Below are 26,730 nucleotides of genomic sequence, written 5' to 3'. Positions count from 1 at the left end.
GTCTGTCACTGAACCTTTCAGGATTTGTACACAAGCCTGTGGGGCAAAGCATGTAAGAAGGTATTGCTGGTTTGGTTCAATTTAGGTGCTTTGCTCGCAGGCTGACTGGAGTGAGATGTAAATTTTTAAGGTGAAAGCCTAATATTTTGTTGTTGAAAAACTTTGTGTTAATAAAAATACACAGGCACTTTGCAGCAGTTTAAGGACTTGCTCTTGTATCTGGACTTTTTGTGATTACTGAGGGATTTACTCAGAGGAAACAAGTTCTAGCCCTCATTTCCGAGGTAAATTCTACTATTTTTATATAGTTGCTTTTTCTCTGGTTTGAGCTTGTGTCTTGCAGTTTTGCATGTTGTGCATCAACAGTGTAAGACTGGACATGAGGAAAGTACTAAGGGATCTGGATGTTTTAAACTGATAGTTTAACAGGATTGTCTAGGGAAAACGAAGGAATTTTGCCTGAACTCTGTGTGAGGTTTGACTTCATGGCTTTATCTGTATTTCTTCTCTTTAGGGGTAGGCTGCCAAATGGTGTTTAAATAGCAGGACTCTCAATCCCCATGTGTCTTTGATAAAGTCCTTCAAGTTTCAGGTGTGTTAAGTTTTCTTACCTGAACAATTAGGGTGATGAGTAATTAAGATTCTCAACAAGCTTTTGAAACCCTCCTGTGGAAGGCACAATAGCATCTGTTCATCATTGCTGATAGGTTTTAAAAAGATGTATGAAACTTGGGCTGAGGACATGGCTTGAGGAGAAACATACAAGAGTGAGGTAATTTTATTTACAAAAGAGATGAAATGGCATCTTCAAAGAGAAATCTCTTGATACTTCTAGTTATCTCTTCCTTTTGCACAAGAACATTTTGTGAGTGGATGAGTAATGAAGAAGGCAAATGTTTCTTGTCTTTAATACAATTAACCTCTAAGGCCTCACTGGTGCAGAATAGAACAGAAAAATTCTTTTAATAAAATGAAGGGGGAAAAAAGATTTATGTAGAACTCTGTGCATTTGTATCAATTGGAATAAAAATGACAAATGTAATTTAGTGTAGTGCTTTAGGCTAAATAGCACCTGCAGTTGAGGACCCATATTGCCTGTGCAGGGTCTATCTATAACAAATCTATCTATTTGGCCTGATAGATTGCATAAAGGACAGGAAGGCTTTGATAAATTGGGGAACCGGAGGCAAGATCCTGCTTTCTGCCGTGGGAGTGGGGAGACTTTGGGGGACTGGGACCCCCTCCTTCCTCACCATCAGCGCTCCTCTCCTGCGGGCTTGCACTCGGCACGGGGGATGCTCAGCCACTAAACTCCTGTCCGGTCCGTAGATCGCAGGGACTGCAGCAGTTTGGGCCGCCCGGAGGACAAGTCCCGGGCAGCGGGGATGGATGCGGTGCCCGGGCGCTGCCCCGGCGGGTCCCGCTCGGCCCGGCCCGGCCCGGGGCTGTGCCTGACCGATGTCGCTGCGGCAGCGGGGCCGTGCCGGGCCCGGAGGGTGCGGAGGGCGGTGCGGGGCGGTGCTGGCGTTGCCCGGAGACGCTGGCCAGCCCCGCCGCGGAGGGGAGGGGGCTGGCGGCGCGGGGAGCGGCGGCGCTCGGAGCGGAGCGGAGCGGGGCGCGCCCGGCACGCAGCGCTCAGCGCTCCCGCAGGAAGCGGCCCGCGGCGGGGGCGGCCGCTCGCAGCCATGCCGGGCCCGGGGCGCTGAGCCGGCCCCGCCGCCGCCCCGCACAATGGAGGAGGAGAGGTGCGTACCGCCGGCAGGCAGGCAGGCAGGCAGCCTTTGTGTGCGCCCGGAGCGCGGCGGGATGGGGATGCCCTTGCCCGGGCTGTGCGCAGGAATGCGGGGCGCGGCTGCGGGAACCCCGGCGGGGATGGACGGAGCCCGCCGAGCCCCGGGGATGTTGCAATGTCATGGTGACAGAGGCGAAGCCGAGCAGCCGAGGGGCTTCCGTGCGATGTGCTTGGGGTGGAATTAAGGACGTGAGGGAGGCAGGTCGGGGGGTGTTCGCTAAAATGGAGGTGCGGGCCATGGGGCTGGGATGCCGGACAGTGGGCTGAGATGCCGGGCAAGGAGGAAGGGTGCTGGACAGAGGGGTGGAATGCCGAACACAGAGGTGGGATGCAGGACAGGGGTTTGGGGTGCAGGACAGGGGGGTGGGGTGCAGAACAGAGGGGTGGGATGCAGGACAGGGGGGTGGGTAAGCTGCCCCGCCGGCACAACGTGCTGGGTTTGTGTGTGCCCTGCCTGCGCCTGGAACCTCAGGCAGCCGACTTTGGCATTCTGCTCAAGACAGAGTCGCTGATATTCGCTGCTTTTCTGAGTCACGAGTGAAAATCCCTCACGCCCGTGGGTGCTTTGGGGTCGGTTTCCTGCCGGCGGTGTGCGGTGCTCGGGCAGTGCAGGGCATCCCGCGCCTCCCTCGCACCGGAGCTGGACTGTGTAGACTTTATTTCCTGCCAGGCAGATATTTTGCTCCAAAACCCGCGTGAAGAAGTGTTTACAGAGTCGACCTAATGTCCACTGAACCCATAAAAGATATTATTCTGCGCAGGGACCTCGTGCATGCCAGAGATGTTCAGTGTTTTGGCTCTGCCCTCATTGCTTCCCTCTGTCAGGTGCCTTTTGCACACCAGAAGCTACTTGTGCTTCTTCAAATGAAGCGTTAAACTGGTCTGGGGTTTTTACAATATTTTTTAAGAACAGGATATGCTGAGTGCTTCCTCTTGTGCTGGTGACCTTGCAGGGAGTGGGGGAACAGAGAGGGGGCTTGAGCTGCTGGTAGGACTAAATGTCAGGGCTTGACAGGAGTTTTGTTTGAATATGATACATTAGAAAATTAAGCTGGAGTCAACCCCCAAATTCTGGAAATTTTCCTTCTGTTGAGGGAAAACATTCACAGCAGCCTGTAGGAGTTGTTTTCCAAGCTCCAAAGGGCAGCTTTCTACCCTTCTGTGACTCAAGGGTTGCAATTGTTTGTGTATTTAATGTGCAAAACCTTTCATCCTGCCACGTTTCTCATTGCAGGGCTTCTGCTTTCCCTAATGGTGTGAACAGTCACCTCTGAATATTAATCCAAATAATAATTAATTTCAAGTGCCTTGAAATCTTAGTTTGTCACGCTAGATGCCAGCTCATGGAATGGGATTTCCTTTTCTTGTTTGTTTTTTTTCTTTTTTTCTCTTTATTTGAATAAATGAGCCTGTGTTTGAGGAAATGGAACAGAGCTGTTTTGATACCCCAGGCTGGGCTCATCCTTGGCACAGTTGTTTGTTAATTTTTTTTTTGATGGCTGCCAGCAATGGTCTCATTTTGACTGGGGGCCTTTTTCTGGGGATACAGTGGTGAAAAAGCCACTGGGAAAATACCTGGAGTGTTTTACCTTATCCTGTTTTTTCTAGACCATCTGTTTTTAGGGCATGAAGGGCTGTCCTCATCAGCATGTTCTCTGCCTCTGGAAGTGAGGAATGATTACCCAAATTGTTGCTTTCATTTCTAGTTTTTGGGAAGAGGAAGGCGGTCCTGAACTGGTTGTGGGCAGTAGTGATGTGGGGTTTGACTCTTGGCAAGAAAAGCTGGAAATATTCACCTGCTTTCTGGTTAAAAGGGCACAGTGTGTGGGGCTGTGCTGGAGCTGCTTTGGCTGCTCAGAGGAAGCTCTGGGAGGAGGTGCTCAGAAATGAGCTTGGTGCTGTGCCTTTACCCCCCATTTAAACTCAGATCTGTGTTGGGCAGACTGCTCCTCAAATTTTACACTTGGTGGCTTTCACTATGGCAGAGTTCCCCCTGGTTTTTAATATTATTGCATTTTCCCTTTTCGTGGTTGCTGAGGATCTGTGCTGTTGGTGCTCACTTCACCTCTGACTCTGGTCCTGAGCCTGGCCAGACTCAAATATCCTGTTAACTTGCACACCAGGACACTCAGTGGTATCATGTGCCCATGGCATTGCACCTGAGCAGAAGCACCTGAGGGCAAGGGAGATTTAACCTGAAACGTTCACATGAGGCAATAAAATATTTCAGAATCCTGCTTTCCTTTTACTGAGCTTATAGTAAAATGATGGCACTTCTACTTTATGGAGAAATTGTGTAAGGCTTGTAGTTAGGCGTGGTACTCTGGTTCTGAATTTGCAAGAGTTTGAATAGGAAAAAACCCTCTGGAATGCTAATTTTTGTTAAAATATTAAAACACCTGTGGTTTTATATTTAAGTGAAGGTAGTCTGTGGTATCTGAGAAATACAATACTTGTCTTTGAAGGCCAATGGTATTGTCATATTTGACTTATTTTGTGTTGTTTCCATTAGTGTCAGCAAAGACTTTTCTTCTCACTAGTTCCCAAAGTCTTCTTTCCCCCTGAGGTCTTGTTTGATATGAATACCCTTTTGGGGATCTGCTGTATGCCAATTGTGTGTTTTCCTAAGCTAATGTTTCCATGTTGATCTAGGCACTGAAAAAAATCAACAAAATACGAAAATAATATTGCTATTAAAAGAAAAATAATCCTTTCCATTACGCTGCCTCCCATATGTTTTAATGATAATGCATTTCTCTGAAATCCTCTCAAAACCCAGTTCAGTATGTGGATCCCTTCAGTCACAATTTTTTTAATGTCTTTGTATGTACCTAAAGACAAATTCAAAAATTGAGATTTTTATAAATATGCCATTACACTGACATGTTTTCCTTACTGTGTCTGCCTAAATACAGGCAGACACAGTAAGGAAAAGAGGAATAAAATACAGGAATAAAACTATTGGGCATAATGTATTTGTCCTGTGATTTGGGGTGCTGATTCTAAACAGAGAATTAGGCCAGTTAAAGTAAAATGATTTTTCATTGTGCTTAGACTAAAACTAACACTAATTCTGGTCTCCGTTGATCTTTGTAGAGGTATTCACGTTTTGAAGACTACTAAGTGCTACTGGGCATCTGTCAGGTTTTTAGGCCAGAGTGATGTCAAACCTCTCAGAAACTGTTGATTAACATTTTCTGGTGATGATTCTTACATATCCCCAAAGAAGCTCCACAGACTTTGGAAATTCATGGTTAGCAGGCACTTTTAAGTGAATCCAGGGCTATGAAGCTGCTACAGAGGTGCTGGATTGTCCGTGCAGGACTCTGAGCCTGGGTGCCCCAGCTTGTGGTGCTGAAGCTGTGCAGTGTTGGGGACCAGCCAGGAGAGCAGAGCTGAGCCTGTGCTGCTGAGGCAGGAGAGGAGAGCAGCTCCCAGGGATGCACAGTGGGATGGGGCTGGGCTGGACATGTCTGGTGTCCCATCCCCAGTGGGAGAGCCTGGTGGAGGGGGGCTCTGTGGTGTTCCTGTTGGGTTGGGAGCTGAGCCTGGAGGCTGTTCTCCCAGAAACATGAGCAGAACCTTGCCCCTCTGTGCTCTGAAGGAGACTGCATTTGAGATCTGCCCTTCCTCCAGGGTGAACTCCTGGCTCCCATAAAGCCGGTGTTAGAACTGGATTTGGCAGAGCTGGGATTTTTGTTCCTGGGATTTACCAGCTCTCTGCACGGCAATAATCTTGCCAGGGGACACTTTATCTCTAAGGAAGGCTTTTATTCTTTCACATAATCTACAAAGACATCTGTAATTATTGCTGGTAACTAAGGCAACCCAACTTTACAGTTGGTACGTGCGGGCAGCAGAACGGTGGGGTATGGCTTTTAAAATACCTTCCTGTCAGCTGGGTGGTGGCCACACTTGGGCTGGGAACCCTGGCAACCTGTGCCCAGCCCTGCTAGGGGGTCCTGGAGAGGAGGAACACGGTGTCAACAGGATGGTGATTAGCTTCACTGCCTTAATTGGGCACTCTCAAATAGGGGTTCATTTGTTCTACTTGGGGACATCACTGAAAGGCCACGCAGGAGGGGGCAGTGGGGCTGGCACTGTCTGAAACTAAGAGCCTCTCTGCTCATTTTAGGAGCATCCTGCTGTGCCTGTAAAGAGGATGTTCATCTGGCCCAGGGAAATTAAATCATTTGTCCATTCACTGAGTGCACGGCCTCGGATAGCCCAGGAATAGAACAAATTGCTCCTGGCAGCTGCTCACGAGTCCTGCTGCTGTGGTAGGACATCAGCTTGGCAAACGTGGGGACAATGTCCCTGTGCTCATGGGCTGCAGGGGCTCTGGCATCTCCAGTTGGTCTTGGCTGGCATCTTTGATCAGAGGACCCTATTCCTCCTTTGCTTTAATCCATTAAAATAACAGCAGTGTAATAAATGTAATAATTCTCAGCCTTGTGGGGGGACAAATCTCAGAAAAGGCTGTGAAATGTAATAGTTTGGTCTTCTCAGGAGCAGCTTTTGCTTTCTGTCAGGGTGCATTTGCTTGGAGCATTCAGGTTCTTGCATTTTTATGTTGGAAATGTGTCAGTGATCTCTGAGAGTATGTGCATGGGAGTGTAAAATATCTCTCCCAGATAAAATCATCCTCTCTCTGTTACTGGAACACAATTCTATCGGAGCTGAATCAGTCTTTGAGATGAGTTAAAGGCTCTAAGCCATTAATTCTTCAAATTTGGTTTTTTGATATGAGTCACTTGGAAAAAACTTTAAATAGCATATCTTGATCTTTTTTGAAATAAGTTTTCAACCAGACATTCTGCAGTATTTTCTCTTTGGCAAATTCTGAAATCTGCCCCTTTTAATTAAGCTGAGGGTGTCTCTTAGGATGATTTTTAAAAGCTTATCTTTCCTGCTTTTTAGGAAGAGCTGATTGATCTTCTTCCAAAATCCTGAAGCAAGTTTTTTTGCTTTTAAAATACACAGACAAATGTTGGTGCAGTTGAGGCTTTATGAAAGCTTGACATTTGACCTGACATTTACTTTGGTGTTCAGTGAAACTTGCTGTGTTCCTTGAACTGTATCTTTTGCCAGCAGAAAAGTTTGAACATCTTTGGTCCCTGGCACTGGAGAGCTAATAAACAAATCTCAGCAGTGTGCTTGTTCTTATTAAAGAGCCCCCATGGTTTCTGTGTGCATGGTTGGGTTTTGGGTCCCTGGGGTGTCTGTGAGGCTGCCCAGGGCAGTGTCCTGTGGTGATCCAGATGTCCTGCCCTGGAGCAATGGGAGTGGCTCTCCCTGATGCTTCTTTTGGTTTCACTTTCTTTTTATTTTTTATTTTTCCTTTTTTGTTTACTCTGCTTACTTCCTGTACGTGTTCCAGCTTTGGAGCCCGAAAGCTCCATGAAGTCACTTCCAGCACTTCCAGAGCCTTTTTTCCCCTTCTTGCCTCAGTGGTGCCACATGGGCAGGTTTAGCTGTTTAAAAATCAAGGTTTTATGCTGGGGTGTTGAAAGCTGTGGTCACCTGGCCTGAAGTCCCAATGAAGGTTTGTGACAGACCCTGCACTGAGGCTTAGCTGGGTTTGGCTGTGTCCCTGCAGCAAGGAGGATTCCTCACTGGAGTGTGCAGAGCTGGGGAAGAGCCAAGTGCCAGCACAGCTCCATGGCCAGGGACACCTCTGGCAGTTTGTGTGGCACAGAATGAGTTCAGTGTTCCTCAGGGACAGAAAAGCTGTTTGTGTTGTTGCCTGGTACCAGTCCCTTGAATGCTGAACATTGAACACGAGGAATTCTTTCTGATTTTTCCTCTTTTAACCCAGCCACACTAAGCTAATTGGATGATGAGTGTAACGGAGTTGGGAAGTTGTCTCCCTCCCTGGGACATGTGCTGAGGGATGTTCTGCTCAGCCTTGTGGCTTCACTTACGGCTGAGAATATTCCACTCGCTCAGCAAAGTGAAAGAATTGGCTGGTTTGTGGCATTAACCTTTGTCTCAGGCACAAAGCTGGAGGCTGCTCAGTATGCAGGCTGGATCTGAGCTGTGTGCAGCTTGGCTGCTGCTCAGCCTCTGGCCTCTGCAGGAAGGAGAGTGCAGCCCCCAAAGGCTGCTGGGGGGCAGAGAGCTTTGTGTGCTGTCAGGGGACATGGTGTGGTGACAGCCACTGGCCAGGAGCAGGCAGGGTGTAATGTTAGCCAGGGCTTCACACTGCAGGGGTTGTAAACAGTGAATGATGTGTTTTTCAAAGGGAAAGTCAGTGTGTGTAAGTGTGCTTGTGTATAGAGATATATGTGCATGCATGCACACCTTGACAGGAGCTGACAGGGTGTTGTGGGAAGGATCCTGCCACACTTCCCTGCTCTGTGCCCTCCTTCAGACATCACCCTCTGCTCACCAGAGAGCCAGGATGCTGGGCTCTCCAGACTGCTGGTTTAGCCCAATTCAGCCTTTTTTATCAAGCCAGCCCAACTAAGAAGGGTGGTGGGGAGGAGGGGACAAAGGTGAAGGAGACTGTCCCTTGGAAGGAAAAGCTCTGAGAAGGTCTCCAGTCAGGCACATGAGGCAATGAAGTTGTCTCCTGAGATCTACCATTCTCTTGGGGTTGGTTTTAGACAAGGACAGCCCTCCTTGGCTTGTCTTGTTTGCCTTTGCTGCCAGGGTTTGAGGGGTCAGCAGAACAGAGACCTGCCTCAAAGTGCTGCTCCCTTCTCAGGTGGGAGCCTTGAGCTCTGAGTGATTTCACAGGCTCTCAGACCAGGGAGGTGGAGATATTGACCTGCTGTCAGTTGTGTGTAAAGAGCCAGTGCTCCCAACAAAGTAATGAGGCCACGTGTGTGCCTTAGGCACCTGTTGGCCTGGTTAAACACAGCACAGAGCTGAGTGCCTCTGGTTTGACATTACCTATGGAGCTGGTGCTTCTGCTAGGAAGGTTTAATAATTCATTCCATATGTTTCAGTGGCAATAAATAGACTATTTCTGAAATGGAAAGCAGCTTCACTAAGGCTTTGAAAGCTGTGCAGGGAGATTTAATAGCCCTTTTCTACTTGCCTCTAAAGAAGATACAAGTAATGTATTGTGTGCTTGCCTTTTTCAGATGGGACATTGAAGGCTAAACTTCTTTTTCTCAGTATGAATGTTAAAAAAATCCATGGTACTCTTGTAGTTCCCAGTGTTGAAGTCCATTTCTATTCAGTGAGGCAATTATGTTCTGGCTTGAATTTCAACTTATACTGCTTTCCTGGCCTGAAGCCTGTTAAGACTGGGCTTTGTCCTCAGGTGTTTGGCACTTCTTTCTTTTCTTCCCTGCTGGCTGAAATGTGGGCTGAGTTGGCTTTCAGCATCCATGCAGAAGTAGCTGCATTTTTTGATGTGCTTCATGTGGGGAACCTAAACTGACTGACTGACTTGTGAGTAGCTCCATGCTTAAATACCCTGTGCTGCAGTTTTAGGATGCTTGTTTTTTAAAGTGCCATTGAATCAAACCTTCTGCTCCTTTTTTTTTTTTTTTTTTTGTCCCTGTTTTTAGCATTAAGCAGAGTTCCCGTTCCTCTGAGGCAGCTGAAGATGAAAAGGACCAGAGGACAGTGACAGTCAATCCCTCTCACATGAGAAAGGCTTTCAAGGTCATGAATGAATTACGGAGGTACACTTTTGACTTACTGGGCTCCCTCTCTGGTTTAGCAGAATTGTGCTGATTGAGGGACATAGAAAATAGTCTGTGCCATTTTTATTACAGCTAATGGTTGCATGTGGAGGATTAATCACAAATAATGATTAATCCTGAAAGTCCTTTTGTGGTGGGCTGCTCTCCCCAGTCTCAGACCCCTGTCTTCCCAAAAACGTTATCTGAGCCATGGTCTTCATTTATAGATGATAATTCATTTAGTTTTTCCATTACTTACAGCAAATTCAGATGTAAACTATGTCCTTAACTGAGATAAGGGTCTGAAACCCAATAATAGAACATTACAGACATTAAGACACCTACACATAATTACAGACCAAAGATTATTAATGTACTGTTCTTAGCCTCTTTAACTAGCAGCATCACTCAGTCTGGGCTCAGCACTCCAAAGTAAGGGGTGAAACAAAGCAAGTACTCAGGAAGAATGTCAGCTCTCTTCTTGCAAATTGAAAAATTCCCATATTAGTTAAAAGAGAACACCTTGGTCTTTACACAGCTGTGTGGGTACAGGGAGAACAGAGGCTGAAAAAAACATCTGTGAACACAGCCTTGAAAACTGCTGTCATCACATCAGCAAGGTGGTGGCAGTGGTTCAGCCTCAATTGTTTCTTGGTGGCTGTTATCCCGCTAACCAGACAGAAGTTCAGTGAGCATTTCTCTGACTAATTCATTAGACTTTTCACCTTTCTAGTTTTAAAAAGAATTCTTATGTAAAGTATGTGTGTCACACTCATGAATGTACGTGCTCCCTAAGTGCTGAGGGGATGTGATGAAAGCAGGTAACAAACACCCTCTGCTCTTCTGCACACTCCAAGTAATCAAAAGATGCTCTAATAGCTAACTCTCCATGGATTAAGTAGTTTCCTAATACACACTTCTCTAGTGTGGAGAGGGATTGGAAATGTTTCCTTCCTCAGATATCTGACAGCAATTCTCTGTTGCATAGGAACAAAATGGAAATATTGTAACTATTATATGAAGCAGGGTGTGTTTTTTTTTAACTTTTAACTGGCATCCTTCTGGTCCTTTCTTTGTACTGAAAGCAAAGGATCTGAAGCTTAAGTTTTGTGCATCTATATTCAGAAATCTATTGTGCTACTGTTATTCCTTTGTTAATTGAAGCAGAGTGGGAATAACTGGAGATAGACAATGTTTCTTAGTGCCTGTGGTTAGGTATCTTGTGCAATACTGAAAAGATAAAATATAGAATAAAATATAGAAGAATGAAAGCTGCCATTAAGCACCTGTATGAGTACTGGGTTGTTTTTTTTTTTTTTTTTTTTTTTTTTGTTTTTTTTGTTTTTTTTTTTTTTTTTTGTTTTTTTTTTTTTTTTTGTTGGCTCCTGTTGCTGTTGTGGAATATACAGTTTTCACATCTCTTGAATGTGCACTGAGCTTGGGATCTGTTAAGCTCTCAGCAATCAGTGTTAATAGATGCCTTGGATAATAGTTTCTCCCTTTACATGCATCCAGAAATCTCATTCAGAGGGTCTAGAAAAATCATGCTAAACCTTTAACCTATATACTATATAGAATCATGGAATTGTTTAGGTTGGAAACACCTCTAAGATCATTGAGTCCAACCCTTAACCCAGCACTGCCAAGGCCATCACTAAACCATGTCCCTTAGGCTTTTAGTTGGCAAATGTGGATGAAATTAATTTTATGAATGGTACTTTAGATTACTATAGCCCAAAATGGAATTGAGCAGAGCACCTTTTACATAAGCTAAAAGAAATGAGGAAGCTTCCATTAAGAGGCTTTTAAAGAGGTCCCATCATTGCCCCTCCCCTTTCCAAACTGGAATGAATGTAGGGTACAGACTGCCAGCTCCTACTTTCTTCTGTATTCCAACTATAACCCTCCATTTCACAGCTGTTTTTTCACATATTTCAATATATGGAGAAGAAGAGACATAGCTGGTCCATTAGAAGCTCTGTGTATGTTTATTTGATAATGCAGTTTCCTAAAGACAAAGTTCAGTGTGGAGATAAGTATTTCCAAAGAGAAGGCAGCATCTAGATTTACAGGACTGATCCTTTTTTTGGGCTTGACATTTGAAAAGAACACCCTTAGTTTGCATTTGTATGCTTAAGCATCTTAAACCAACTTATTGGGAGGCTGAGCACTTCTTGCTGTCGGCATCTGCGGAGCTCTGTGCAAACATTAACTAATGAATCCTCAAAGGACAGACGTGGGGCAGGCAGAAAAGGTCACTCCTTAATGAAGTGACTTTTCCAAAGCTCTACAATGAGTCAGTGGGGGAGCTTACAAGGTATTTTTTTTGGTTTCTCTCTGGAACCCCGTTCTTTATCCCAGTGATTCTTAATCCCAGACTAATTCATGAGGTAAATGAAGTCCTCAGGCCCATGGATAAACTCCAGTGATTGATACCTCTGCTCTGGCAGATCGCTGAGGCAGCCTCTGCACAATTATTTTATTTCTAATTTTTGGTCATATTTTGGTGGCCACTTTCCTTTGTGGCAAGCATGGAAGGGAGTACAGAAATCACTTCACTTTCCACTCCACCTTTTCCCTGTGGAAAGACAGAAGTGGTGCTGGTGTTCCCTTGCATGGCTATTTCTTGTCTTACAGATCTACTAGAGCCTGACCAAATCTTGTAGTCGGTAGTGCCCAAATCTTTAAGCTCTTCTGTGCCTCCTCCAAGCCCTGCTTGTTTGAGAGGGGAAGGAGCTGCTTGTCCTTTGTTCTTTGAGCAGCATGTATGCCTCATTTGGCTTCCAGGTTTTGTTCCCCTGAGGAAAGCAGAAGCACAGGCAGGGCTGCAGCCTCAGGAGGATTCAGGCTTTGCTGTGTAGGCAAACAGTGACAGGAGCTGGTACTGAAGCATTAGAGAGCCTTCCCCTGGGCTTTGGCAGAAGCTCAGGTGCTGTGTCTGTAATGGTGGGTCGTCCATTCTTTTGGGGCTGTGGTGATGTAGCTTTTAGCCTGACAGGGAGTTCTGAAATGATCTTTGTCCTCTCTGGTGTCTCCCCAGCAAGCGGCTCCTGTGCGATGTGGTGATTGTGGCCGAGACCGTGGAGATGGAAGCTCACCGGGTGGTGCTGGCAGCCTGCAGCCCCTATTTCTGTGCCATGTTTACAGGTACTGCTTGTGACACCAGACAGTGTGGGCTGAGCAGGCCGTTGGGCTGTGTCTCTGTCAGGAGCTGCAGCACAGGCTGCTGAAGTTTCCTTGAGAGAGAAGGGGCACGGATGGGTCTGCAGTTTGCTGTACTTGATGGGTGATGCTGGTCACCCTTGACTAATTCCTGTGGGGTGAGTAGATAGCATGTGGGGCACTGTAAGGTTACTGGAGAATTTGGCTCACTCCTTTGTGTGTTATTTTTTTTCCCCCCTAACAAGACCTTGGATCATGAAAACATTACCACTGAGCACGTGTTCAGTGCCCTAAATGTTCATGGTGCACATCAAAGAAGTTGCTGGCACAGGAGTTGTAGTTTCAAGGCTCAGTCCTGCCGATACTGATTTGGCAGTCACAGATGTTTAATCTCCCATGGCACTTTTTTCTGCTGCCTGAAGTAACACCGTTGTTCTCTTGATCCCAGTGTGTTTTAGCAGCCCAGCTTTTTAACAGGGTGAGTTGCTGCAGCCCAGTGTGTTTTGGTAATGACAGAAAGGAAGAAGAGGACAAAATTCCTGCTCTGATCACCTGATCCTTGAAGCAGGTGCCCTTCAAAGGCTGTGACCAGATGGGTCAGCAAAAAAACCCAAAGAAAGCTGGGTCAGTCCTGAAGAAGGGGAGTAAACAGCTTATTTAAGTCATTCTAGTAAAATTAGTGTGGTCAGAAACTCCTGAGCTTCATTCCCTTCTTTGCCCTCATTTTCAGGATAGGAACTGACAAATACAAAGAAAATTATTGTACACCCCAAGGAATGGTTTTTACTGCCCCTGAGCTCCAACATTAATAAGGTTCAGGGTTTTTTCCCTGTTTCATGTTCATTTGCTTGTGATCTGGGCCTTGTTTTTTCCTTTTAAAAGCCTTGAGATTAGACCTAGTTTAATTCATTTTTCTGGAAGCAGAATGCAGCATTTCTCAGGAAAGAGCTTGTTGTTAGTGAAGCTTTTTTCCTTTCTGTGATGGAGGTGGGGAGAAAACCTCAGGTGTGAGATGTGACACTGCCCATGGTGGCTTTATCAGTGTGGTGAGCTAAGGTGGGGAGCATTTGTGTTTTCTGGTACTGGCTGCATGGTGAGGCAGAGGAGCAAATGCTGCTCAGAAGCAGCTCTGTGTGTGGGCAACTTGTGGTGCTTGTTCCTGATGAAGATTTTAATAAAGAAAAACCCTTGGAAAAACCCTCTGATCCTTAGAGGTCATCTGAGTGGGAAGGTGGTTGTGCAGGGCTGCTCATGTTTCCATGCAGGAATTCTCTGGGCCGTGTAATCCCTCACTCTGTGAGTTAAACAGTAATCAGCTCACCCATCATGTGGCTGCCCTGGGCTGGGTGACAGCCTGGCAGCCGCCTGTCCCCTCCCCCTGACGAGTCCCCGGGGCCAGAGGGTCAGGCAAAGAGCAGCTCTGCCTTTGCTTTCAGTCTGCCTAGCCCAAATTCCCAAGGATGGCTCGTGTGACCACACAGAGTGTGTGATCTCCTTCCAGCTGCACGGGGACAGTTTAAAATCACACCTTCAGCACCAGCTGGGTGTTGTAATTTGGTTTTTTGCACTGTGCAGCAGTGATAGAGCCAAGGGCTCACGTTCAGCTGCTCTGTAGGGGTATTTGCAGGAGCTGCTTGTGCACACTGAATTCCCTCTGGAGGGTCCCCCAGCAGTGAGTGATCAGTGTGGAGCTGTGAGCACTGGGAACCACACTGGGACCCACAGCTCACCCACCTTCACCACTGCTTGCCCTGCAGGCTCTGACTGTCAGCTGGCCCTGATTTTGGAGCCATGAATGACCTTGTCATGATCCTGGGGTCTTTCCTAAGCCATGAGTGTCCTCTGGTTAGCCATTCCTCTCTGAAGTATTCCGGGAAAGTCTGAAATGGGGTAGGCACATTTTCCATTTGTATTTCCAGTGCTGAAGGAGAGATGGGACCAGCACTTCCTGAGTGTCCCTTTCCATGCTGGCTTTCTAGATCGTTGGGAGGTCCAATTCTAGAGCATTTGGTTGCTGGTCCTTATTGGCACTATGCTGTGGGGAGGATTTGGGACAGTGATGTCTGTCCATTTAGAAGAAAACAAAATCATTTCAGAAAGGGTGACAATTACTCCAGTGACACTGCTAGGACTGCTTCTGTCAGATACCTTAGGAATTTTGGAAGTGCAGAAGGAGGAAGCAGAAACCTCCCTTGCAGGTTTTATGTGCTGCTTCAAAGCACTCACCCCATGTGTGAGAAGCTGTGGTTTTGTTATCCAGTGCACTCATGCACTCACATCTGTGACTTAGGAAACAGCCAAAGCTGTGGCTTTGCCCTGGGAAATGCAATGTGTAGGAGCAGAGCAGGCTGCTGTGCTGGGTAAACACAGCACTGTGGGCTGCTGCAGTTTGGAGTGTGGTTCATCCTGTGACAAAACAGAGCTCTGCTCTCTTCTTGCCCTGATGAACAGAGGGGAGTGGAAAGGGCGCTGCTGGGGTGCAGGAAAGGAATGCCTCCAAGAGGGGCAGGTGTGTGCTGTCTGTCCCCTACAGAGGTCTGCTCAGAGCCACCCTGCCTGTTTTGCCTGCCTTTGCTCCCTCTCACCTCATCCCTGGTGTCTGCCTGGCTGCAGTGTGCAGGGATGGGGTCTGTGCAGTGCATCCTGTGAGGCGGCCCTTCCTCATGTGTGAGAGGTGCCAGTGATTGGAATTATTCTGTAATTAAGGTATCAGGTAGGGCTGGAGTCTGACTTATGAAAGACACCCTAGGAGTTGTGTTTTGTGGGGTTTAAGGTGTAGGGTTTTTTTCTGAAGAGATGTGAGATGAGATGCCCTCAATGATCCAGCACCCAGCTGCCCACAGGCTGCTCCCCAGGCTTGCCCTGGGTCTGTTGCCTGCTCCTGGTCTGCACCAACCCCTGCCTTGGTTCCCTTGTGGTGTCTCCAGGCTCTTTCCCATTCGCCAGCCCTGGAGACTTGTCCCCCTGTGACAGTGGGAGTGGCTGGATGGCTCTGGGTTGGGTCCTGTCCAAAGGTGGGCGCAGCACACGGGACCCTCCCGGGCTGGTCCTGCAGCAGAGCCAGGGGAGGCTGTTGGTATGCAGGGCTGGCAGCTTGCTGGTGGGTGGGGAAGCCCACACAGCTTTTATTTTTGTTGCTTGTGTCACATGGATGCCACCAGGAGAGATGATGTTATCAGATTGGTCCCTGCAGGCTATTTCTGCATTGATCTGTGTGTGTGTGTGGCTGAGCCCCTCCCCACACCGAGGGTCCTGCAGGGCTGGGGGTCTCACTCACCCTCCCCATGCAGGGGGTCACTGGTTGCTCCTCACAGGCACCTCCAGCACCACAGGGCTGATAGGGACTGCTCTGTCCTCAGAAGCACCCTTTCATGTTTGGGGATTTTTAGGGGGAGGAAGTATGTGAAGATGACATTTTGTCAATTAAAAAGTCCTACCTGCTTTGAAGGCCTCCCAAACGTAGGCCATTTATCCCTTTGTACTGGTACATTTGTATTCATGAGCTTCTCTGAATAACATTTCATTATTCAATTTTAAAAACTGAATTTGGGGCAAATATTATTTCAGTTCTCGGGATGTTGTTGACTGTTCTAACACTCATGGTCCCACCCCACTCCTATTATTCACCTCCTTATTCACATAGGGAAAGTCAGCAAAGTTCAATTAGCAGGATCCAGGTTCTGCTCAAGCTTGGGCCCTCTTTAGCATCTGACTGTGCTGTGCACTTACTGTGCCTGGCCACGTCCTGTGGAATGCTGCACAGAGATGTAGGCTGTAATTACTTCTATAGGCTGCAGGAAATATTTTTCCACTTAATCCCACAGCAGTACTGAGTCACCGGATTTCTGAGAGTAGTGATTATTCATGCCCAGGTTGAAGAATTGACATTTATTCGTGCTCTCCTTTGTTTAGCTTTGTTTTTCCACCTATCATTTTCTTTCCGCTTGGGAGTTTGTTCTTTCTTTTCTGTGGAGGTCCTGGTGATTAGCTCCTGGGTGAGGTCAGCATGTGTGGGGATGCTGAGAGGGCCTTGGGGAGTCCTTTCTCCTCCCCACTGGATGTTTTTGTTATTCTGATGTGCTCCTGTTGCACGGGGAGTGTGGAGGTGTGCATAAAGCTCTGGGTCATGAATAGGCTCTTACACAGCTATGGGGCTTTGCTTTGTGTATTCAGGGAGGAAATTATTGCTCTAGTTCCATGTACTTATGGGTTTGGGGAAGGGAAACAGTTTGCATCCAGAGGTGTGAGGTTGGGAAGGGGAGAGATGAGAACTGCATCTTTCAGAGTGGATGCTTTGCACAAGGTGTAAGTGATGGATAGCTTACAGCAGGGTAATTTAGGAGAGAAGCTTGCTGCATGCTGGGTGTAACTGCTGGTCTGTGTGCTTGTTTTTCCAAGCAGGTTTCAGCTTCTTTCTAAAGAAAGAGAATAACACTGCATTGCTTTTAATGTAGGGTATACAAAAAAAATGCTCTACTGTCGCTGTTATAACATATTCATTCATATTAATTCATATTCATTTATTTTCACTCATATTCTTTTAGCTTCTTTCTAAAGAAAGAGAATAACACTGCTTTGCTTTTAATATAGGGTATACAAAAAAAATACCCTAATGTTGCTGTTGTAACATATCAATTCATATTCATTCATGTTCATTCATGTTCATTCATATTAATTCTATCCATTTGTATATATATTACAAAACATTAATAAATAGATATAAAACTGTTTTTCTCAAAGGCCTTTGTAAGACACATCCACAGTCTCTTGGAGTCTGTCCCTGTTCTGAGACATGATTGAGGGACATACTGGGGGTTTATTTTTAGCTCTTATATTTGTTTGAACACAGGTGAACCATGGCAGGTTCTTTTCTGTCAAGAAACTGAGTTTTTTGCATTTATTGATTTATGTTTACACCAGTGTCCTCAATCTTGAGTTGTTTCTTAGGTGGCATTAGGAGGCTTCTGGGAATCTCACTGGTGGTTCCTCAATGGTGAGGGACAGTGCCAGCAGTCAGACAGCAGGAGAATGTGCTGGGTGTGTGGGGAGCAAGCTGTAACTGTCCTTCTGAACTGAATTCCAGGAGACATGTCTGAAAGCAAGGCCAAGAAGATTGAGATCAAGGACGTGGATGGGCAGACCCTGAGGAAGCTGATTGATTACATCTACACGGCGGAGATCGAGGTCACCGAGGAGAACGTGCAGGTGGGTCTGCTCCAGCAGCTCCTCTGCAGAGCTTGGAACTCAGAGGCACAGGTTCTTCAGGGGTGAGGGGTCTCCTCAGGCTGTGGAAAGTAGTTGAGCTTGAAAAGAGCTGCTTCCAGCCTGTGTTTAGTCTTGGGGCACTTTAGTGCTTTCCCCACGCTTCAGTCATGTTGCATTTGGCTTTTGTGTGGAGCTGTTGTAACAAGAGCAGGCATCTGCCTTCCAAGAAGCTGTGCTGACTTGTGGGTCAGTCTGTCGAAGGTCAGAATAGACTCAGACAAGCAGTGAGTCAAATGTTTTAAGGCCATGGCACAGGAATGTGGCTGTTAGTTTTGAAATTCTTCTGGGTAGTTTGAGTTGTTTCACAGAGCTTTGAGTGGAATACATTGTTCAAACGAGGACATTCTTCCTTTTTTTGTGTATGCGCTCTGTCTTGAATTTCTGAGAGGTAAATATTTGTTCACAAGTGGAAAGAGTAATTGAAAGGCAGCCTTCAAATAAAGCAGGGTGCTCAGGAAGAGTGTTTTGCTGTGTCACTTGGCTGTAGCTGCTGGTAGAGCTCTTTCTTTGACTCTGCTTGTATTTGTGGTAAGAAAAAGGCTCTGCACTTAGCCACTGATGTCTGGGAGGGATGCTGAGAGCTTGTGTGTGGACATGCTTTTCAGCTGGTCTGTTTTGTTTGCAAGTGGCAGTTTGAGCCTGTTGTCTTCCTCACTTTGCCTTGGACATTGCCAGGGGAGCAAGTCTGTGACAGTGATGTTGGGGAGAGTTTTGTTGACCTAATTAACATGGCAAAATTAGAGTGGTTCTGCTTGAAATGAGGTTCTTGCTGTGAGCTCTTCTGCTCCAACCCCTCAGGCAGAGTGCAGTTCTTGCTGCCCTGTCCAGGAGCTTGGCCAAACCCCTGAGCCAGTCCCATCCTTCATGACCTACATCTGTGGGGGCCTTTTCTTGCCCCTTCTGCCCTCTGGTTTCACAGATGTGACTGTTTGGTGTGCTCTCAGCCTGGCAGTGTCACCCTGGTTGGGGTGTGGAGCCTGACTGCCCGGCAGTGAGGAGACCTTCAAGGTGCATTATGGCAAAGGAGCTGAGACTCAAACCCAGCCCTGGGTGGCTTGGCCTGGCTGATGCTCTGTGACCCACGTCAGGGTCATCAGGAGCTGGCACAACATCACTCACTGGGGGACTGGGGTGGGGCTTCTTCCACCTCTGGGGTCTCCCATTGCTGGAGGAGAAATGACATTTACACACCCTCAGGCTGTAAATTTCCCTGTTTCTGTGAGGAGTATGCAGGCTGTATCCACGTGCTTTGTGAAAGGTTTCCTTTCCTCCCATGCTGCTGGGTCTTGGGTGCTCCAGAAGCTCCCACTTGGCATTTGGGATGTGCAGAGCTTGGGATCCCATCTGCTGAGCCTGCCTTGGATGGGGCTGGGGCAATGACCTCAGCTGCATTCCAGTTTTGGTGCTCCAGCTGCACTGGGGTGTGAGCAGTGCTGTGGGAGCAGCTCCATCCTGCCCAGAAGGTCTCTGAAAATCCAGGTGTTGCCTTTCCTGAGCAACTAGACAACCATATTTTTTAGTAAAACATAACCAATGCCTTCTGTGGCCCAGGGATTACAGGGAGTTAAAGCAGATCTCTGGCTACATTATGGCTTTCATCTCTCAGACAGTAAGTTAAGAAAATATAAGTTTTGAATACTAATTTTTTTTTCCAAGTCTAGTAAAGCAGGTCCTTTTACTGCAGGATTTATTTCAATGTCCACTCTGTATTAACTCTTCAAGCTAGAGGCAAATTAATTCATAGGAGCTAAGAAATGAAGCTGATCTACTGCAAGATTAACTGACTATTTTAAATTTTATTACATGTTTAAAGTGTTCATCCTGAAAATGTTTTATGGCATTTAATATAATTGTGTTATGAAACCAATAGAAAGAGAAATTTGTATCCTCTCCCTGGGTGTTTTACTCTGAACAAAATGCCATAAACAGGTTAATATTCACCTTTGGCCACAAGAAGAAAAGGTTACATAAGTGAATATTCTGTTATTTATTGGAAAGTTTCACATGAAGGCTAAAAACAACAAAAATTAACCTTCTTATAGTCTTTCATCTAAATTAGTAGTGTCAGTGTTAGAAAGAAGTGAGCAGGTTTGGTCCCTTGCATCTCCACATCCTCCTGCTGCACAGCTTTGGGTCATCCATCCATCCATCCATCCATCCATCCATCCATCTGGAAGGACACCTCAGCAGTGTCTCTCTGTGCTGTTTCAGCAATGTTTCTTTGCAGCCCTGCTTGGACACAGTGAGAATTTCTCTTTTCCCAGCAGGTATCTCCTGAGCTCTCCTGTTTCCTTGTCACATGTTCTGAATCTGTAGCTGGGCAAGGATGCTTTTTTAAAGGAGTTCTTCGGACTTCCTCAGTGGCTGGAAGAAGCAATTTCTGGGTACAGGTGCCAGGTGATGTCATTATAGAAATTATGAAAAGACAAAAAAACTGCTCAATGGCATTGACTGAGCAGGTGCAGCCAAGGTATCAAACCTTGTGAATAAATGAAAAGACACTGTCTTGTCAGTGAGAAAAATAAGATGAGAGCAGGATAGAAATGAGAAAAAGATGAACAGCAAAGGTAACATGGAGTGCAGAATGAATGTTTCTAGGCTTGTTTGAATGCTGAGCAGTGCCCAGCCCTTCACAACAAGAAGCCTTTTAACAACCTCTTTTGTTGTTTCTTTCCTAATGGAAACCTGTAATTTTTTTTTTTTTTTTTGCTTTTATAGGCCTGGTATGGGCTCAGGAAGTGAGACTCTTTTTCTAAGCACGTATTTCTGTAGCTATTGTGCAATGGAATGACACAGTGTCTTTTGTTTTGTTTTTTTATGGAAGGATAGATATGTGTACCAGGGGCCAAGCCTGTGTGGCCAGTTCCAGTCATCATCTATGTAGTGAGTTCCTGGGGGTGGCCATCCAATTCCTTCTCAGATTATGTCCCAAATGTGCAGGCAAAGGGGATTTTCAGCTCATCCTGAGCCCATGAGGAGGGAATACTCTCTTCTAACCCTGCAGGGGTACCTGGGTGAGAATTACCCCAGCAAATGCAATGTGCTTTATCTATTGGAGCTTCATTCTTGGAGTGGGATTTCAGGGCAGTAAAGGTGCAGCAGTAGGAGGGCTCAGGGCTGATGGATGATAGAGAAGTTTTACCTGTGAACATGTATTTGGGATTAAGCCTCCCACTTGTTTGGAAGGCATGGAGCAGAGACAGAATTTCTGTCTTTATTGCAGTCGTGTTGTACTTTCAGGAAAATCCATCCTGGGATTTCTACACCTGCTGCCTTCTGTTGTTCCTCCTCTGTTGCATCCCACATCAAGGTTGGTTGTAAATTTTGATATGCATGATATAAAGACCTCATTCATTTGAAGATGGAGTGTGATACATATATTTAGAAAGAAGTTGTATCATGCAGTTTCTGTAAAAGGAAGGAAAACTAAAGTGAGTGTCTCAGGGAAATTCAAAGATGCTCAGGTTCCTGGGCTGATCTCAATGGAAATCATAAACACACATCAGAACACAGGGTCTGCTGCTCCCTACATGTGTGGGGTAGCTGGTGATTTTAACACATTAATTACCTGAATTTTTCAATTAGGTCTTGATTTTGCAGCTGAAGTGGTTACGTTGCTGCCTGCTTTCCAACACTCATATCAAACTGCCAGCTCAGTGATGGAGAAGCTCTGCATGGTGTCCTTGAGCAGAGCTGAATGAAGAGATTTGGGAGCAGGCTCCTCCCTGTCCTGGGCAGGGAAAACACCTGCACCTCTGGCTCTGGACAGTGAATATCTTAGTGTATTCACTCCTCAGTGTGCCCCAACCAGCCTTACCTATGACACCTCATTACTGGTGGGCAACCTGAGAATTACCCTCCTGATTAAGAAAGTCATTATCATTGGGGTTGTAATGATTCCCTGGAAAAAGTCCTGATTAACCTGGTTTCACAATTAAGTTGTTAGGAATGATGTGCCGTGGACCACATGTGAGGTGTCCTTGTGCACTGCCACAGTTTGAGATATGGCTCACACAGAGAACAAATCTGAAATCAGCTGTCTGGAGGAGGTAGATATTGAACCTGTCAGCTTTTCAGGCATAGTAATTGTCATAAAAAATGTCTCAAGAAAAGAGGAAAAAATATTTGCTAGGAGCTGCAATATTCCTGTTTCAGAAGTGCTTCTGCACCTCAGCTTTTCCTGCACACTTAGGAGTTCAGAGCAAGGAAAGAGAGTTCTCTGGCAAGGGCAGTTTTGATGATAAAGGGTTTATAATGGATCAGTCCATCTCTCTTCCCCCTGTTCAGTCCCAAAGCTGCAGCTGTAGTAGGTGCAAGCCCAGGGTGGGGCAGAGCACCTTTCAGCAATAAATCAGGGCTGTTCCTCCCTGGAGCCAAAGCTCCTTGCTGTGCATCTCCCTGGGGTGCAGGGTCCCTGGGCCATTGCAGGGCTGACCCCTCTGGGCTGGGAGCCCTTCCTTAAACGCATAGAAGACTTTAAATTGGCTCAGCCTTATAGAAAGCTGAGGAGAAACTTGTGGATGTGGCACCAGAGCACTCTGTTGTGCCTGATGCATGTCTTCACTTTTTTGTTTCACTGTTTAACCAAGGCATGGTGTGTCTGAAGTTGGAGAAGGCAGCTCAGGAGGGAGGTTGCCTGTTGTTCCCCTGTTTTCTCTCTCATCTCTACATCCTTTGTCCATCTCCTGCTCCTGACAAGGTTTCTTGGCTCCCTGATGCTGTCACACCTTCCTCTGTCTGGGCTATTTCACCTCAGGTGGAGCATTTAAGTGGAAGCACAGTGATCAGCCCTGATGTGCTGCCTGGGAGCAGCTGGGCTGTAATAAAGCCTGATTGCCACCCTTGCACTCAGAAGCCACATTAAGCTAATGCCATTTTATCTCCACTATTTGTGCTGTTCAGAGCAGCTTGTTTAAAACTGAACATTTTACCTGCCTCGCAAGCACAAAATCCATTTGTTTCTCTGGGCAGGTGCCTGGGAGCTGTCTCCCTGTTTGGGCAGATGTGCAGTCCCAGCTGTGGCCCTGGATGTGCAGCTGAGGCTTACAGCCAGCACTTTTATTTGGCTCCAATTTGGTCAAATTGTCAAAGCTGCTTATGAGCTTTAATACATCCCCTGCCTGGGGGAAATGCTCCTTTCCCAGTTTTGCAGAGCAGGAATGATGTAAGTTGAGTTAACTTTTGGCCAAGGCTACCTGTAAGGCTCTGTCACAGTAGGGAATTAACCCCAGCCTCTGCAGTCCAGCATTAATGAATGAGCCTTATGTATACAGAGCACTTTTGGCTGAAAGATGTTTCTAGTTTAGAGACATCAAAGGTCTCTGGAAGTAATTGCCCAGGAAATGTTGTGTTAAACTTGAAATTTGTGTGGAGTCTGCAGAGCACAGCTGGTGAACTAGATGTTATATGTATATATAAATATATAAAAATATCTCTAGACACACACCCATAGATGAAGCTCTGGACATAAATTAGGCAAAGCAGTCAGTCTTAGTAGTGATAGCTGATAATTTTGGCATAGTTTCAAAAAATGAGTGGGTTTTGATTTGGAGGCAGATCTGGTAGAGAAGCCAGGTCTCACAAAATTGTTCATGGCTGTTGAATGCAGATATTAAGAGCCAAATCCAGACCCATGTGAGTGACTTGCCTGGATATTAATGGGGTTGCAGTTTGGTCCTGCTGCCTGTTTAGGCAGGGCATTTCCTCTTGTTATTTCTAAAGGAAACAGACTTTGTTCTCACGGAAATCCTTTGCTTGCTTTTTGCCTTCCCTGGTAAAAACATGAGGAGTGTTGAGACGTTCAGCTGGGAAGTAAGAAAGAGAAAAATCGCCTCATTTCTTGATAGGCTTTTTATATCCTATTTCTGAGAAGTGCTGTATGACAGTGCCCCTTTCTGAAGGCTGAAGTGGTGTCAGGCTTCTTCTGCACTGCTTCTCAAGCCAGCACAGGCCATGGCAGCAGCACTGGCTTGTCCAGGGGCTGGTGCATGTGGGGATGGTGGTGAGCCCACCTGGACTGGCAGGGATGCAGCCTGGATGGATGGGGGTGCACAGAGGAGGCTCTGGCTGTTCGGTACCCAGAGATGGCTTGCATGGAGGCTGACTGGGCTACCCAAAGCCTTTATGTAGCTCAGGTGTTCAGAAATGGTTCAGCTAGAAAGAAAGTGGTTCACAGCCAGGTTTAAAAATCCTAGAGCACTGCTATCTTGACTTAATCAAAGCCACAAACTAATCTGCTCCTGGCATCAAGAGGCTTGGGCCAAAACGGGCTCCTGGGTTAATTGACTTCTGTCTTTATTGTTGCCTGCTGGGGTGGCTGCTTGGCAGGCACTGTACAGCTGGGCTGGAGTGGAACACAGGAGTTCCTTAGAAAGACCTGGAGCAGGCTATGAGTGTCCTGCCCTGGTGTGAAATGGGGCTGTGGTGGCAGGGACAGGGAGGGAACCTCTTTATCCCTTTGCTGCCATCAGGATGCAGGGAGGTGAATGCTGTTAACCTATTTGTTTTGTTTAACAGCTGCTTTATTTTTTTGAGTTGGCAATAACTGTCCGGAAATGTGTGCTCAGATGGTGAGCACAGATGCCCAGTTGGAAGGACGTGTGAGAGGCAGCCAGAGCTATGGAAGAGCTGGAGTAAGACATGTCTGCAATTGCTGTTGGACATAAGAAAGGAAGTAGCTGATGTCACGGGCTGTAATGTCCTGATGGATTTTGTTTTCTACTTCCTGTCCTTCTCATTGGCCTCAAAGGTGGTTTTTTTTTCCCCAGTAGATGTCACATTCATCATCCATTTCTGTCTCCTTTTTTCTGTGCTTAATTTTGGAGGTACAAAGCAGTACCTCATTTTCAGATGCAGCCACGATCCACAAGTGTCCCCAGGATTTTGTGTAAGTGCAAATGAGAGCTGCTGATTTGAACAGTTGGACCTGTCTTTCCCAAGAGCCTTGCTGTCACCAAAACCTGCTTGAGCTTCTGGGAGCCCCCTCTCTTACATGACTGCTTGGGCACTCTCCTCACAAGCAATAAGCTTTTGTTGGAAGTAACCAAGTCCAGGATTTTGAGGACTGCTTGGCTGCTATGGGCTTTGAATCTGGTGGCAGCAAATAATACAAATCTGGCTTATAAATAATATAAAGCCCTTTGGGTGAAAAAAAAAATAAATCTTTGTGCAGGACCTACCTGCAGCAAAGCCAGAAATTCAGGAGCATCTGCAGTTGCTTCTACCTTGTCCTCACTTTGCCTTGAGGTCTTGTGGGGAGAAGCTGGGAGAAGCTGTGAGAAGAGTTCCACTTATAGCCCAGTGTAGGATAGCTGTTTTCATGTCTCAGAGCATGAACAGGGATCTTCTGCATATGGGTAAAGCCAAGACTTGAACCTTCCCTCTGATAACCCCACAGGGACGTGTCCCTGTCTGGAAGGGAATTGCCTCCGATCTGTGCAGGCTGTGAACCACCCCTCACTGCTCACTTTCATTCCCCTCTCGTGCCTTCGCAGGTTTTGCTGCCAGCTGCCAGTTTACTGCAACTGATGGACGTCAGAAAGAACTGCTGTGACTTCCTGCAGTCCCAGCTGCACCCCACCAACTGCCTTGGCATCCGCGCCTTTGCCGACGTGCACGCCTGCAGCGAGCTGCTGCAGCAGGCCAACGCCTACGCAGGTCAGGGCACACGGGGGAGAGACAGGGGGTCTGTGCAGCTCAGCCTGCCCCAGGCACTGCAGCTTGGGGCTCAGCATGTCCTGCTTGGGCCCTTCATGTTTCTGGTGTTGCAACAGGAAGGGAATGATTTGTTTAGTTCAGCGGTGCTGCGAGTTGTGAAATGCGGTTTGGTCACAGGGGAGGTAAAGAAGGAGGAGTTTAGGAGGTAAAAAGGTTTGATCCTCTGGATCTCAGCTCACAAAACAGTTCCTGAGTGTGGTGCTAGCAAGCCCTTGGTGTGCCTGTCGAGCAGCTCAGTGTTGGTGCTGGTTCCCTGCCCTGGGAGAGCAGCAGGCACTGCTGGGCGTTTCCACTGTGGGAATAAACAGCAATGGGCAAAGTCAAATCCTGGGGTGGGAGCTGGAACACTCAGCTGAAATTGCCATGCAGCCTGAGGCTCTGATCTGTGCAGCAATGGCCCCTTACCCCAAGGGAGCACAGATAGGCTCCTGTTTCTCTGGGAGTGGATGTGTTTGGTTGCAATAAGCAGGTGCAGGCAATGGCTTTCAGCATTTCTCCTCTACATCATTAATGTAAAGCTTTTTTTCAGCCAGCCCCAAGCTCTGATTTGTCCAGCACTTTCCAGTCTCCTCCAGCAGAGTTGCCCTTGACCTCTGCTTGGGAGAAGCTGATAGTTTTCTCCCAGTTTGTTTTTCTGTTTTCTGATAATTTGTATAGGGACACATACACCTGCTCTTTCCCAGAGCACCTGCTCTGTCCTGCAACATTTTCCTTTTTAACGGTTTTGCCCTTAATTGGACCATAAGTAGGCTCAGTGGAATAAAAATGTATCCACTGAGTCCTCCCCTATTCTCCTGCAAATAAAACTAAAACCTTTTCAGCTGCTCTGGCTGTATTATCCCCTGGAGAAAAAGGTACCCTGGAAGGAATGGTTAATTGTATAAAAGCTTGCTTGTAATATCTCATTATCCTTGTTTCCAGGCCCTGTTTAATCTTTAACCCAACAAGCAGTGCATTCACTGTATATTTATTTGGTTGTTTGGCAATTAGAAGGTCTGCTTTGTTGTTTTATTGGCCTTCATAGGTCCCAGTTAGTACAGCAGCCCATGTAATGTTAATGGAACTCCATTAATAAAAATGCCATTAAAATTCTTTTCACTATGTTGTTTATGTAACAGCCTTAAACCAAGACAGAAGTCCCCAAGCTCAAGAGTC

At 46.6% G+C, this 26,730-nt stretch overlaps 1 protein-coding gene across 2 annotated transcripts in view; it reads left to right on the top strand.

Annotated features, from left to right (window-relative positions):
- Positions 1-1,573: 1,573 nt before the first annotated feature.
- Positions 1,574-26,730, top strand: part of KLHL3 (kelch like family member 3) — a 49,197-nt gene continuing 24,040 nt past the window's right edge. The window contains exons 1-5 of one of the 2 annotated variants that reach the window (XM_059483388.1): positions 1,574-1,745; positions 9,316-9,432; positions 12,473-12,579; positions 17,678-17,799; positions 25,353-25,515. In XM_059483388.1, coding sequence (XP_059339371.1) covers positions 1,732-1,745; positions 9,316-9,432; positions 12,473-12,579; positions 17,678-17,799; positions 25,353-25,515 — 523 coding nt within the window. In that variant the 5' untranslated portion in view covers positions 1,574-1,731. Of the gene's footprint in view, positions 1,746-9,315; positions 9,433-12,472; positions 12,580-17,677; positions 17,800-21,102; positions 21,170-25,352; positions 25,516-26,730 lie in introns of those variants that run through there. The other variant, XM_059483389.1, reaches the window with a different exon arrangement.

This window comes from Ammospiza nelsoni, chromosome 16 (genome assembly GCF_027579445.1).
Source record: "Ammospiza nelsoni isolate bAmmNel1 chromosome 16, bAmmNel1.pri, whole genome shotgun sequence".
In the NCBI taxonomy this organism is placed as follows: Eukaryota; Metazoa; Chordata; class Aves; order Passeriformes; family Passerellidae; genus Ammospiza; species Ammospiza nelsoni.
Note: the sequence above shows the minus strand (reverse complement) of the source record. Positions and strands in the feature narration are given on the sequence as shown.